The sequence below is a fragment of the Molossus molossus genome, unplaced genomic scaffold (genome assembly GCF_014108415.1).
Source record: "Molossus molossus isolate mMolMol1 unplaced genomic scaffold, mMolMol1.p scaffold_m16_p_35, whole genome shotgun sequence".
In the NCBI taxonomy this organism is placed as follows: Eukaryota; Metazoa; Chordata; class Mammalia; order Chiroptera; family Molossidae; genus Molossus; species Molossus molossus.
Genome location: NW_023425372.1, coordinates 591,206 through 604,501, shown reverse-complemented (window position 1 = coordinate 604,501; position 13,296 = coordinate 591,206). Strand labels below are relative to the sequence as shown.

The following is a 13,296-nucleotide window of genomic DNA, read 5'->3' as shown; positions in this document are numbered from 1 at the left end:
GCTGTGGGGGCTCAGGGCCCGTGGGCTGCGGGACCTGCAGGAGCGCGAGGAGCCGGGGGAGGCGCTTCGGCGGCTCAGATTACAACCCCGGGGTGGGGGTGGGGAGGCGGGGGCGGCCACCCCTGAAGGGAACCAGCTGGCCATCCTGCTGTTGGCGCTGGGACCCCAGGCCTGGGAGTCGGTGGCAGTGGCCGGGGCAGGGCCTGCTGGGCAGGGACACTTGGGCGGGGGGTAGAGGGTGGGGGTGAGGAGGTACCCGCCTGCCAGGAAGGGCCAGACGCCAAGTGTTCAGGATCAGGCAAGGATGGTCAGTTGGGATCCCAAACTGGCCAGAGCTGAATAACCCGGTGGCATTTTTCTCGATGGAATCCCCCCAACCCTCTGGACACTGAGACCCGGGAGCGGAACCTCCAGCCAGGCCAGCCCAGGACACGTCCCCTGCCGGGCTGGCCCAGCAGGGTCCCTGCGAGAGGGGCGGGGACACGCGGGAGGGGACGTGGCAAGTGAGTACAGGCGGCTGAGAGGGAAGAAAGGCGGGGTAGGCGGTTTGGGGATGACGCCAGGAGGGGGGGACCTGCGGGGGTCCCACCAAGAGCTGGAAGAGGACAGTGGAGGGACCCTGTGGGGTATGTGGGGGAAGGCGCGCAGGGGCAGGGGCTGTGGGGAGCCAGGCATCGGGACTCCGCTCTCCCAGAGGAGCCGGGCACAGGGCCCGAGTTTGGAGCGGTCCTGAGTGGGAGGTCGGGGACGGTGTCCTGAGGACGAAAGGCTTGACGGGGCGGCCTTGAGGCTGTGCCGGGGTGAGGAGTCCAGGCAGGCTGGGTGTTGGCAAGGGGGCCGAGTGGACTAGAGGGACGAGAGAGAGGTGGGAGCTGGAGGTGAAGTGTGCGGGCCGAGGAGCCGGAGGCACTCGGCTGAGGGTCCTGGCCCTCCCCTCTCCATCCAGGCCTTGAGCCCAGAGTGACAGCGGTGTGCCGGGCCAAGCGGGGCCAGTGCCAAGTGCCTGGCCAGCAGCCACGAGGCTCTGGGGGAGCATTTCGGGTGGTTCTTGGAAAGCACCACGGCGGAGCCCAGCCGGAGCAGGGTCCCTTCTTCATGGCTAAATATTTGCCCAGCAAAGCTGCCCTCCCCGTCCTATGCCTGCCCTCTCCCCAGGTCCTGAGGCTCTGCCGGGGCCCCTGGCCCAAAACACGTTGCACACACGCACCCCGCCCTGCTTCACCAGGGCCGGAGCTCACAGCAAGAACCAGGTCCTAGTTCGGTCCAAGTCCGTCTCCACAGCCTGCCCAGGTGAAAAGAGGGACGGGGAGGGGACCTGTGCCCGGAGGATGTTTCCGGCCCAGAGTTTGGGGGTCTGGGCAGGAGTCTGGACCTGGGAGCCCTGGGCAGGTCAGGACAAGCGGGCTGGGAGTGGGCGGGGCGTCTGGCCGCAGGACAGGGCCCACAGCTGGGCTCGCCGCAGCGGAGGGCCCGTCAGGACAGCCCGGGGGCTAGAGCCGTGGAGAGGGACCCGGGTGGGGACGGCACCAAAGCTCATCTGTCCCGGAGCGGGGTGCCCACCCCCCCCCCCCAAGGCAGGCACAAGCGCCAAAGTCTGTGAATCTTTTTATAAAACATAGGGGGGGCTCGCGAGGGTGGTGCCGGGACGTGGCTCCCGAGCGAGGGGCGCGGCTACACGAAGATCTGGATGCGGTCGCGGATGGGCTGGCGGCAGATGGGGCAGGCACTGAGCGCGGCGCCGCAGGGCGCGCAGGCGCCGTGGCCGCACTGGAACACGAGGCGGATGTGGCTGTCGATGCAGATGGGGCAGGTGATGCGCTCCTCCATCTGCCGGTAGCGGCTCTGCAGCTCCTCCACCAGCTGCCTCGGAGGGCCGGGTGCGGGGGCTGCGCCGGCCACCTCGGTGCCATCTGTGGGCGGGGCCTGGGTCAGGCGCAGCCACGGGGGAGGGGAGGCCGGCCCGCCCCTCCTGCCCAACCCACCTGGCCGCAGCTTCTTGCTGATGACCACCTGGCACCTGATGCACTTCTTCATCCTGCGTGCGCACTCTGCAGGGGAGTGCGTGGTCAAGCGGGGCTGCGCTGCCCCGCCCCACACGACCCGCAGCCGGCGCCGGGCCCCCCCCCCAACTCACCCTCGCACACCGTGCGGTGCTCGCACGGAGAGAACAGCACCAGCAGCGCCAGCTCGGAGCACACCAGGCACTCGGCTGCCTCCGGCCCTGAAGGCGTGGCCACGTGCAGGTTCATCATGGTGTTGGGGATGCTGACCACCGGCCTGGGGCCTGGGGCCGTGCCCGCGTCCGCCTGCCGCTCCCTGCAGTTGGAGGAGGAGGAAACTTGAAAGGACCCCGCCCAGGGGCCCGGGTGCCGCCCACCACCACGCGGGGCTCACCGGAAGCGCCTGGCACAGGCCTGCAGGGCCTTGAGCACACGGCCCTCGGCAGCCAAGTCCAGCGGGCAGCGGCCTCGGTGGTTGGTGTAGCTCACGTCGGCGCCCTCCAGCGCCAGGAAGCAGGCGACCGCTGCGCCCACCGTCAGCTCCGCGCTGGCCGGTAAGCCCGAAGCCTGCAGCTGGGTGGCAGACAGAGGCCAGTGAGGGTGGCAGGCCTCAACGGGGACACTGGCCTGAGGGAGCCTCTGCAGACACCACCTGGCCCCAGCCTGGGGCAGAGGCACGGGCACGCCCTCTGTCTGAGGCCGCTGGAATGGAGGCAGGCAGGAAAAGCACCCGAGAGGGGGCCAAATTCTGACCACCCCCCACGCAATCCCCTCTCCCAGGCTGGCCTGGAGCGCAGAATTGCAGAGATGCTAGCCACACTTGGTGACCGGGGCAGAAGACACCTCTTGCAAACCGCAGCCCCAGGGGGCTGCCCCCCACCCCCACCAGAGGGCCTGGCTCCCAGGGGTCACCCTCAGTGGAAGTGGGCACGCAGGTCCTGCCTGGAGCCCGCAGCCAGGCCCGATGGCCCACCTCTCCAGCACCCAGATCCACACTTCCTCACCCTGGACAGCAGCTGCACAGTCCCTGGGTCCCCCCTGGCCCCATCAGCCGCCAGGGGCAGCAGCTGATGACGCTGCAGCGCCACGTGCAGGGCTGTGTCCCCCTCCTGGTCCTCCGCGTTGACGCTGCAGCCCGCGTCCACCAGCAGCGGCACCAGCCCCATGTGGGCCTGTTGCACGGCCAGATGCAGCGGGCTCTGGAGCTTACGGTTTTGAACATTCACATCACAGCGGCCCTGTGGGGGACAGAGGCTCAGCCCAGGGACCCTGGTGGGCCCTGACTGCCACTCCTGGGGCCAGCTGGGGACCCTGCATCCACACCTCTTGGATGAGAATCTGGGCCACCTCCTGATGGTTGTTGAGGGCGGCCAGGTGCACTGCGGTGAAACCGTCTTCCTTCTTGGCATCCACCAGCTGCCGCGCCCAAGCCAGAATCCTCCTGACAGCTCTGTGGGAGCAGGGAGATGTGTCTTGCTGAGGGTGTCCCAGAGTGCCGAGCAGCCCGGCCAGAGCCTGTCCTGGCTGTGGCCACCCCAAACTCACAGCGTGTGGCCCTTGAGGGATGCGTAGTGCAGCAAGGTGAAGCCCTGGCTGTTGGTGGCAGTGACATCAATGCCCGGCACCTCAGTGAGGACCTCCACAATGCCGCTGGCGCCGGTGCCCGCAGAGATGGCACAGTGCAGGGGCGTGTTAGCCTGGGCATCCTGTCAATGGTGGGCCCGTGGTCACTTGGTGGCAGGCTTCCTAGACCCCAGGGACAGGGACCCAGCACTCAGCACTCACGGGCAGGTTGACATCGCAGCCCAGCTCACACAGGGCCTGCACCACCTCTAGGAAGCCCCTCTGCACCGCCACGTGCAGCGCCGCGCTCCGGGCGCTGTTGAGAGCGTTGGCCTGGCACCCTGCACTCAGGAGCAAGCGGGCGGCCTCAGGCTGGTTCCTGGCGGGAGAGGAGGCGGAAGGGTGCTGTGCCCACTGGTGGAACCCAGGCCCAGCCCCCACCGAGACTGCCGGCCTCACCCCAGGGCTGCATAGTGCAGAGCTGTGTTGCCCTCGTCATCCGGCAGGTCCATGCCCGCCCGGGACTGCAGCAGCAGACGCACCAGCTCCACCTGGCCTAGGTAGGCAGCCACCTGCAGGGCCGTCCTGCCCTGGTTCTTGGTGTCCACCTGCCAGTAGCGCCAGCAGGTTAGTTCCCAGCCCTCTGCCCCCTCCCTGGGGCTGGCCGAGCATGGGGGCGCAGGGCAGGGTCTCGGGAGCGTGCCTGCTCAGGGTGCCTCCGCAACAGGTCCAGAGCCCGGGCCGCGTTGCCCAGGGCCACCTCCACCACCAGCCTCCCTGGGTGCTCCAGGTCACTCTTCTGGGTGCGAAGCTTGTCCAGGGCAACACTCAGGGAGCCTGGGGTGGGGGCTCAGGTTGAGCAGGGGTCAGGGGCAGCCCACCCCCCACTGGTGTCCACTGCTGGGGCCCGCACTTTTGCTCTCCCTGGCACGCTCGGCCACATCCAGGTTGGCATCCTCCTCAGGCCGATAGGCTACCAGGCAGGAGGGGCTGAAGGTCCACAGCTGACCACCAACCGCCACACACAGGTTCCCATCTCCGAAAACCTTCACCACTTTCCCGACTCGGCCCAGGGCCTGAGGAGAGGGTAGGGTCACAGGCCAGTCTCCCTGGGTGTGAGGGAGGTGGGGTGGGGCAGGGGTGGGGGTCTCACAGGCGCCATGTCATCTGTCCACTCGCCATGCCTGGCCTGCAGCCGCTTCGCTGTGTCAAGGTCGTCGATGACCCGCACCACATCACCCACCCAGAAGGAGTTGTGCTGAGTGAGAGAGAGGCCTGTGAGGGGTCCCCCAGATCAGTGTGGCTGCCCAGGGTCGGGGAGCAGGAGGCACCCCCAAGCTCCACAGGTTAGGCAAGTCTGAACTTGACTCCAGCCCCTGATAAGAAGCACAACCAGAGGGTCTGGCTGGACAGGGGCCCCTGGTCACCAGGGCAGCCCTGGGTGGCTCACAGCTCAGCCCCAGTGTCAGGAGGGTGACAGCTGGGGACCGTGGCAGCAGCACATCCAGACCAGACAGAAACCAGCTCTGCGCTGGTGAGGCCCAAGCCGGGCCTGTCCTCACACGGATGGGGAGCAGGCAGCATGGCCGAGGCCAGACCAGAAGGGCGTGGGGTGTGGCCCCAGCATGACCGTGGCAGGGCCCAACCCCCACACCTGTGCCCCCGCCTGCACAGGACTTGCTCTACAACCACCTGTTTTGTGGCCCCACACACCCTCGAAGGCCCCCAGGAGTCCTGACTCCAGGTCCTGAGGTGAGTGATGGCACAGCCCCTCCCTGGCACCCACTCCTTCCCAGGCCCCCTCCTAGCCACCCACTGACCTCCCACCTCCTCCGTTCCCATCTGTGAGTCCTGCTTCCCCAATGCCTCTCCCCAGGCAAGCACCACCGTTTGTCCGCAGGGGACCCCCCACACACACACCTCTCCCTCTCGCTCCCACTGCAGCAGCAGGAGCACTTCGGAAAGTAAACCAGAACTGTGGGGGCTCCCTGCACCCACCCTCCTGTGTCCCTCCACGCCTCCCTCAGGGCTGAGCAGGTCCATGGAGGGGGAAGCAGGTGGAGGGGCTCAGCCCAGCCCCCATGCACCTTGGTGAGAGCCCCGGGGTGGAAGGTCCAGCGGGTCTCGTGGCTGAACTGCACGCGCACGTCCCCACGGTCCGTGATGCGGTGCACGGTGCCCATCTGTCCGATGAACTGTGGCGGGTCGTGGAGGCTGTGGCTAGGGGTCCAGGGGATGTGGGGAGGGGAGGGCACAGGGCTAATGGGCGGGGCAGCTCACCTCCGCCATCCTGGGGTTCCACCCGCCATGGCCTTCCTGCATCTCCCTCAGGATGTCCGTGTCCAGCAGACACGTGACCTTGTCCCCAGGCTGGAAGGGCTGGCCATCGGCACTCACCCTGCGCTGCAGCTCTGCTGGCTTGCCTGGAGGCGGGCAGCAGGCGCCTGCTCAGGCCGCGCCCCTCCCGGGCCCTCCCCGGCCCCCCCCTCCGAGACTTCACAGGCCAGCCCCAGCCCAGCACTGCCCCAGGTCCAGCCAGGGCAGCACAGCGGCTCGGCAGCCCTTACCGAGCCTTGGGAGGTGTTCCTTGTAGTAGAAGCCACCAGCCGCCTCCGCCACACACTTGAGGTCCACCTTGCCCTTGTGGCCCACGCGGTACACATTGGTAGTGCCATCGGCCCACGTCACACTGGCCACGCTCCGGCCCGTCTCCACATCCCAGCCACGAATGTCTGCCACTCGACCTGGCTTCCCCTCCCCTCCTGGAGAGACAGGGTCCCACCAGCAGGCTAAGCTCAGCCACAAGGCGCAGCCACAGCTGATGCCTGCCCAGCCCCCACCTTCCCACCCTGGACCCCCACTCACCGTCCTGGGAGCCCCACTCCCAGTCGGGGCCTCGCACCACCTTCGCCCCCTGAAAGATGCCCCTCAGTGGGATCCTTGGGAGGCCCTGGCGGGGACTCAACATGACCCTGCAATAGAGCGTGTCCCGGGCCATGCAGGACGGCAGTGACCCCCAGGCCCTCTGCTCTGCCAGCCTCACCCCCCACACCCCGGGCCCAGCAGTTCAGGGCCCTCCATGTTCTGGGCCTGGAGTGAGTCTGCTGACCATGCTCCTCCAGGGACCGTCCCTGCTGCGGGGTTGAGGGCACCGCGGGCCGCCCGCACAGTACGGCCTCTGCACAGCCCCACACCTGCTGCCTCCCAGAGCTGGGAGCCTCGGCCAGGCCGCCTCCTGGGGTCGCACGGCCGTTCCAGGGAGGGCTCAGCACGTGGGTAACGCAGGGATGAGAAATGTGGGCCCAGACAGCTGACCCCTGCTCCACCTCGGGCCACATGTGTGAGGGGATGGTGCCTCTGGGTGCACACCCCAACCCAGTGGCCTGCTCCCCAGCCTGATGCCCTTGACCACAGCAAATGAGCCTCCCAGCCAGACCAACAACTCTTCCCCAGTGCCTAGGGGCTGGCTCCCAGGGCGGGCTGCCCACTGCTGGGCCCAGGGCCACCACGGTGGATGCTTGGCCACGCAAAGGCCACAGGCCACCCTCGGGGCTCTCAGGGCTACACTGGGGAGCCACGCCCGGCTTTGGGGATGGTACCAGGGCAGAGGAGACCTCATCCATGGCACCACCCTCTGCAGACCTGCTCAGTGGACAGGGCTGGTGTCAACATCCAGGCCCCCGGAGTGACCATAACTCCGGCCACTCTTCAAGGCAATGGCTCAGGAAGGCCTTGACCTGCCCCTGGGGAATAGTTAGTAGGGGGCCGCTCCAGTCCTCCAGGGCCAAGACCTGGGCGGGTGTCGGGGTGCTTGCAGGGTCCCCGCGGCCCGCGTCGCGGTGAGCCGTGGCTGCAGAGGCGACGGCGGGACTCACGGGCGCGAGTGGGCCGTCTCGTAGCGCTCGAAGGCGTGGGTGAGGTCGTGCTTGCTGCTCAGGTAGCACTGCGTGCACAGGTCGTAGTCCACGCAGACGCGGCACTTCCAGCGCATGCCCCGCAGCCCGTGTTTCTTGCAGCCATCGCAGATGATGTTGGGGTGCCGCACGCCTGGGGGCGGGGCAGGGTCAGGGGGGGTGGGCGCGCCCCGCCCCCCGCCCGCCCCGCGCACGCACCGATCTGGGCGTTGTCGTAGAGCAGCAGGTCGTGCGCGCCCTGGTAGCCGGCGCGGTAGTTGGTGCGGGCGCCGTGGTCCCACTGCACGACCACAGTGCGGTCGGGGGTCGAGGGGCTGCCGTGGCGGCCGAGCTCCACCACCGTGCCCACGCCGCCCTCGCCGCCGTCCTGCTGGCCCCACTTCCAGTCCACGCCGCGCACCACGCGCATGCCCACCTGCACACCCGCCTGCGGGTCCGGGTCCATGGTGGGCGGCGGTGCTCTGGGCCCTGCAGGCAGAGGGCACCCTCAGGCCACAGAAGAGCTGGGCGGGGAGCAGTGTAGTGAGCATGCGCGCTGGAGTCCGCAGGAGGCCCCGCGGCCACCCCGCAGCAGCCGGAGGGGCACAGGTAGCAGCGCCCTAGTGGGTGGGTGGTCACCTCTTTGAAAAGACCCCTCCGGCTGCTCTGTGGTGAGCTGCAGGGATCTGCGGTAGTGCCCATGAGATGACAGTGGATCCCTGGGACCCTGGGGACAAACCTGGCAGGGAGGTCCCCTCGCAAATGTGTTTAAGAATAAGTGGAGTTGCTCCCAGACAGCAGTGAAAGGTCAGACAGCAAGGCTGACAGAAGAAAACAGAGGGTGCAGCCGGCTGACGGGTGGACGACTACGGCTCAGAGCTGCTGCTCGGCGAGGCACCACTGACACAAAGGGCAGGGACACCGACCGGACCCGTGTGTGGTCCGCACATCCCGCAAAGGGCTTGTACCCGCCATGTGAAACGGGCGCCTGCGTCAGGGGGCAGAGCAGACGCTCCACCGAGAACAGGCAAAACACCGGAACGGGCCACCCGACCACAAAACCACACGGGGAGGGTCACCAGGCCACTGCTCACTCGTGGGATACCACCCACAGCCTTCTGTGAAGAACCTGGCCCAGCTGCCCCGGGTGTGTGCAGCACCCTCGCTGTGTCCTCCTGGCTGAACTGGGTGGGCGAGCCCCAGGGAGCAGGAACCCACCCCACTCCGCCAGCAGCCGCTGGAAGGTGAGCCTCACACACACACGTTGAAGGGACACAGAAAGGTCACAAACAGGACCAGCAGATCCCAGGTGTCGGAGGCAGGGAGACTGGCAGAGGCGGCCGAGGGGGCTCCGGGACCAGGGAGGTACTGTCTCCTGCTCCAGAAACACATTCCTGTTCACCTCGCAAACTGGGCTCACTCATGTCCTGTGCCTCCCTCACTAAGTGACTCTTCAGTCAAGTTTCTCTAGCAACACAAACGGACTTGAAAGACAGTGGAGAGACAGTCCGCAGGACTGCAGGGGGCTGAGGGCCTCCTGGGAGGTGAGGCAGCCGTCACGTCCAGCCTGGAGGCTGCCTGAGCAGTGGAGCGGGCCTCGTGCAGCTGTCGGGACTGCAGCTGGGGAAGGCTTGGTGGGGCACTGCCCCAGACAGGGCTGGATGTGACCCCAGCAGTCTGGCTGCATAGCTTGTGGGAGGCCAGAGAGAGACCCTAAAACTGGCTGGGGTGCAGCAGAGTTGCTTCCAGATCCTGTGAGGGCCCAGCAGCCCTGTATAGCCACTGGGCACTGAGGCCAGTCCAGGGAGGAAGGCCACATCAGCCTCCACCTGGGCCCCACTCCAGGGTCCTGGGCCCAGCTGCACTCCCAGCCCAACACTCAGCATCCCAGGCCTGGCCAGCCAGGAAACACCTTGGCCCAGCTGAGGCTGCCGATGGGCAGTGACAAGAGACAGCAGCCAGCCCGGCCCAGCTCTGAGGCCTGCATCCAGCACAGGGTGGCAGGGTTCTCAGCCCATGACTACCCTGAATGACCCCTTGTGTTCTCAGGGGTATGAGCTGCTCAGCCTACTTGGTCTGCAAATTCCCCCTCCTCCCGGGCAGGGTCCTGGTGAGGGCGCCTTCCTCCCCTGTCCAGGACCTCTGGGGCTTCCACACACAGGTGGACGTTTTGAAAAGGACCCAATAGCTAATGAAGAGCCTTTCCTCAGAGAAACCACTCATTGCTGATTCACCCAGACATCCTCACCTCTCGAGCCACACCACCCTTGTGGCCTGTCCTGCCCTCCCTCTGTGGTCTCTGCCAAGATGAGCGCCAAGGCCCGAGGCCGCAGCAGGCTCCGGCGACAAGGGCTTCTGGTCCTTCCACAGAATACAGCCACACCCAGACCATGTCAAGAATGACCGTTTGGAAATGCCCTGAACGGTGCCAGCAAGCCCCAGACAAGGGGAGGGGCCCTGTGGCTGCCACCTTGCAGTTAGGTATGGCAGGCCCCCCACATGTGACCCCAGCAGACTGCCTGGTGCCTCCCCTTCAGCAGGTGCCACAGGCGTGACTCAGGCTGAGCAGCACCAGCCTGGCAGAGTGGTATCACTGTCCCTTAGGGCACAGGCCCCATCCAGAACCTCGCCAGGCTGAAGACCTCTGCCAGACCCCCACACCCCTTCCCGCCCAGACACACCTGTTGAGCGGCAGCTGGCCAGAACGGCCTCTTTCCAGGCAGCTACAGACAAATATGGACACACGGGCCCAAGGGAAGGTCCCTGTTTGCAGGGGCACCCCAAAAGCAAAGCCCAGAAACTAGCCCTATGCTCAGACAAAGAACTCAAGGAGGAAAGGACCCAAGTGCCATTAGCCAGTGCTGTGGACACAGACAGGGCCGCATGCCCTGTGAGCCTAGCCTCAGCCTACCTGGCCAGCCACCACACCTGCCTGTCTTCTAGCCCATGAGTCCATTGGCCAGGTGCTGCAGGACCATCTCCAAGAAGACATGGGGTGGGGGCACCCCCAAGCAGGAAAGCAAGCGTGGCCCAGCCTTCAAAGGGTGGGCACAGAATAGAAAGTGGGGTCGGGGTGCCTGGCAGGTTCTGGGAAATCAAGGCCAGGCCTCAGCTGGTGAGTGGCAGCAAGTGGAGCCGCTGGGTAGGGTTACCAGGGCACCTCCGGCCAGTACTGCTGTCTTCACACCCGGTATTTTTAGCACAGCCAGACAGCTCTCCCAGTCCTGGCCAGGAAACCACCACCCTCCCAGGGCTGACCCTTGCAGGAGCCCACCAGCCCACATGGGACACCCTAAGCCTTGGATCCCCCCCCCCTCACTTCTCTTGTCCAGACCAACACCCCTTGAGGAGGACGGTGAAGGACAGAGCAGTGTCCAGCTCTTGGGGGCACCCAGTCTGGGAGCCTCCCTGTCACCTCCCCCCACACCTCATCCCTGGAGGTCTTGGGGTCTGCCCTCTGTTTCAGCACCTCGGTCCAGCATGGCATCACCTGGAGCCTGAGCAGGGCTTCTAGCAACGCCTGCCTGCTGTCCCCTCCTCCACACTTGCCACAGCAATGCAGCACCAGCTCCTACATCTCAGAAGCACCTCAGTACAGCATCCTAGGACCCTTGTGAGGTGAGCCAGGTGGTTTTCCAGGCCTCTCCACCACCTTCCTCCACCCACGGCCCTGCCTAATCTTTGTCACTGTCATCCCTGGGCCCAGCACATGGCCAGTTGGGCTCCGTGTGACATCAGGTCCTGGGATCAAAGCTCACCACCTCACCTCAGAAGGTCCACTAGGGTGTATACAGAGAGGGTGGCAAGTGGGGAACGGACCAGGGTCAGGAGCAGGTAGGGGCTGGGCAGGGAGCCCCCATTCCAGTGGGACATTCACCCACAGTTCGCAGGCCAGGTCCATGGCTGGCACCCAAACCTCCTCAGAGGCTGCAGGTGTCAGGACGCGTGACAGGTGTGCCTCAGCAAAGTCAGATCTTACCTCAGAACACACACCAGCTTCGTGCCAGCATCCCAGACGTTTAGCTTCTGTTTCCTGGGTCACAGATTTGCTCAGCCACCAAGGATTTCCTGTTGGAAACCAGGAGCCATTGCCGACACAGACCACAGCAAACCAAACAGGTAGCCAGCCAACAAGTCTGGGGAAAAATGGTTTAAAAAGGCAGTTTCACACTTTCAGCATTTTTCTCAACCAAACAAGTGGCCTCAGGTCCACTCTGTTTGCTGGTCATTCCCCTTTTCACAAGGACCTGCCAGCTTGTGGGGGGCAGAGCTTACAAACCAGGCACTGGAACAATGTACAAGTAAGGTGATCCCCTATTGCGGAATATTTTATTGGAAAAACGGAAAAGCTGTCAAGATTAAATCACATTTGGCTAGGAGTTGGCAAACGCCTTTATTCAGAAAAATAAAGTTGCATGAAGTGGAGACTGGGGGTGACAGAGGCAGCCACTCCTCTCCCTGCACCCCTAGTACCTGCTGCTGCTGCTGGAATCAACAGGCTCCCACTACGTGGCAGCTCTGACTAAGACAGGTGGACATCCTGGGGTGGGGGTGAAGCCCTGAGGCAGCAGAGGAAACCCGACTTGGCTCAGCAAGAGACCTCCTGGGCGGTGGCCCAAAGGAAGTGCAGGGTGGTCACCACCTAGATGGAAGCCCTCACACTGGAGTATCACGCCCCAACCACTGCACCAGGCCAACTGTGGTTGGGATCATGACATTCAGGCCAGAGGAGTGGTGAGAGAGGACTCACCAGGAAGGACTGGGTTGGTCAGGGCTTCCACACACTTAAGCCGCTTGACCCCAGCCCATCGGATGCCCAACAGGAGTCTGTCTGGCACCTTTGCTCATTTCTTCAATTAGTTCCGAACTCAGAGGGGAAGAGGGAGAATTATTGATCAACAACACCCGCCCCCCAACACACACACACTCAAGAACAAGCAAAAGCCCTCTGTCATGCCGCCAGACAGAATAAATCACGTGGTGTGAGCGTCCAGTCTAAGCCACCACCCCGCAAGCCCGTCACGAGCTCACCTGTCTGGCCGTGCAGTCCCCCCGCTGCCCGCCGTGAGCCTGCTGGGCTGCAGCCCGACGCCTGGAGACCTGGGCACCTGCACCGAGCTTGAGCGCAAGCCCCGACCTGTGGCAGCGGGAGACGCGCAGTTGGCACCTCCGACGGGACCGCACGGCCAGGGCTCGCCTGTCTGCTGCTGGGCTGCCCGCTGTGCACGGGCCGTGCCCGGGTCGGCGCCCGCGACACCCAGGCTGCCCCAGGAGCCTGCCTCCTGCCCTGCAGGGCTTCCCGGGCCGGGCCGCCTGCGGGGGGCTGGGGGCTGGGGGCCGGGGGCTGGGGAGACGGCAGGGCCCGCGCGGAGCCCTGGCACGAGCGCCGGCCGGGGGGAGCCGGACGCCGGGGCGGGCGGGACGCGACGCAGCTGGGCGCCCACCCCGCCGCCGACCCCGCCTCCCTGGGTCGCCCCGCCCCCTGTCACTCCACCCTCTCTCCTCGGGAAGCCGCTGAGGCCCCGGCGGCTGCCAGACCCCTGCCCCGGCCGCGGTGTCACCGTCCACCGGTCCACTTGCCCGGAAGTTTGCGTCCCGCCCGTTCGGCGCGGGGACTCCGGGGACCTGAGAAACGCGACTCTGTCCGCCAGCCGGCCGGCTGACAGCCCCTCGGCTGCTCGGCACGAGCCAGCCAGGCCAACCCGCCGCCGCGCCCGAGCCCACCGGCTGAGGCTGCCGAAGCCCCCAGCGCTCGGGCTCCTGGGTCGCCGCAGGGCCTGCCGGGAGTTGTAGTCCGCAGCCCGAGCGCGCCAGAAGCGGGAGCCGGCCTGAACCACAAT

General features: G+C 66.0%; 1 protein-coding gene across 3 annotated transcripts; it reads right to left on the bottom strand.

The window, feature by feature from the left end:
- Window positions 1–1,588: 1,588 nt before the first annotated feature.
- MIB2 (mindbomb E3 ubiquitin protein ligase 2) lies at window positions 1,589–12,707 on the bottom strand. Of its 3 annotated transcripts, XM_036281508.1 has the most exons (20): window positions 12,488–12,707; window positions 11,436–11,592; window positions 7,676–7,945; window positions 7,439–7,610; window positions 6,429–6,535; window positions 6,131–6,325; window positions 5,844–5,986; window positions 5,651–5,758; window positions 4,717–4,821; window positions 4,477–4,639; window positions 4,267–4,400; window positions 4,023–4,171; window positions 3,786–3,942; window positions 3,546–3,706; window positions 3,324–3,450; window positions 3,005–3,238; window positions 2,395–2,573; window positions 2,135–2,316; window positions 1,983–2,048; window positions 1,589–1,910 (listed from the first exon to the last, which is right to left on the bottom strand). In XM_036281508.1, exons 3-20 carry the CDS (start codon window positions 7,920–7,922, stop codon window positions 1,672–1,674), a joined length of 2,868 nt encoding a protein of 955 aa, XP_036137401.1. In that variant the 5' UTR covers window positions 7,923–7,945; window positions 11,436–11,592; window positions 12,488–12,707; the 3' UTR covers window positions 1,589–1,671. The 3 variants fall into 3 exon arrangements, with proteins under 3 accessions (XP_036137401.1, XP_036137402.1, XP_036137403.1); XM_036281509.1 differs by lacking the exon at window positions 12,488–12,707 and having other exon boundaries at window positions 11,436–12,476; XM_036281510.1 differs by lacking the exon at window positions 5,651–5,758 and having other exon boundaries at window positions 1,602–1,910.
- Between the last annotated feature and the right edge of the window lie 589 nt (window positions 12,708–13,296).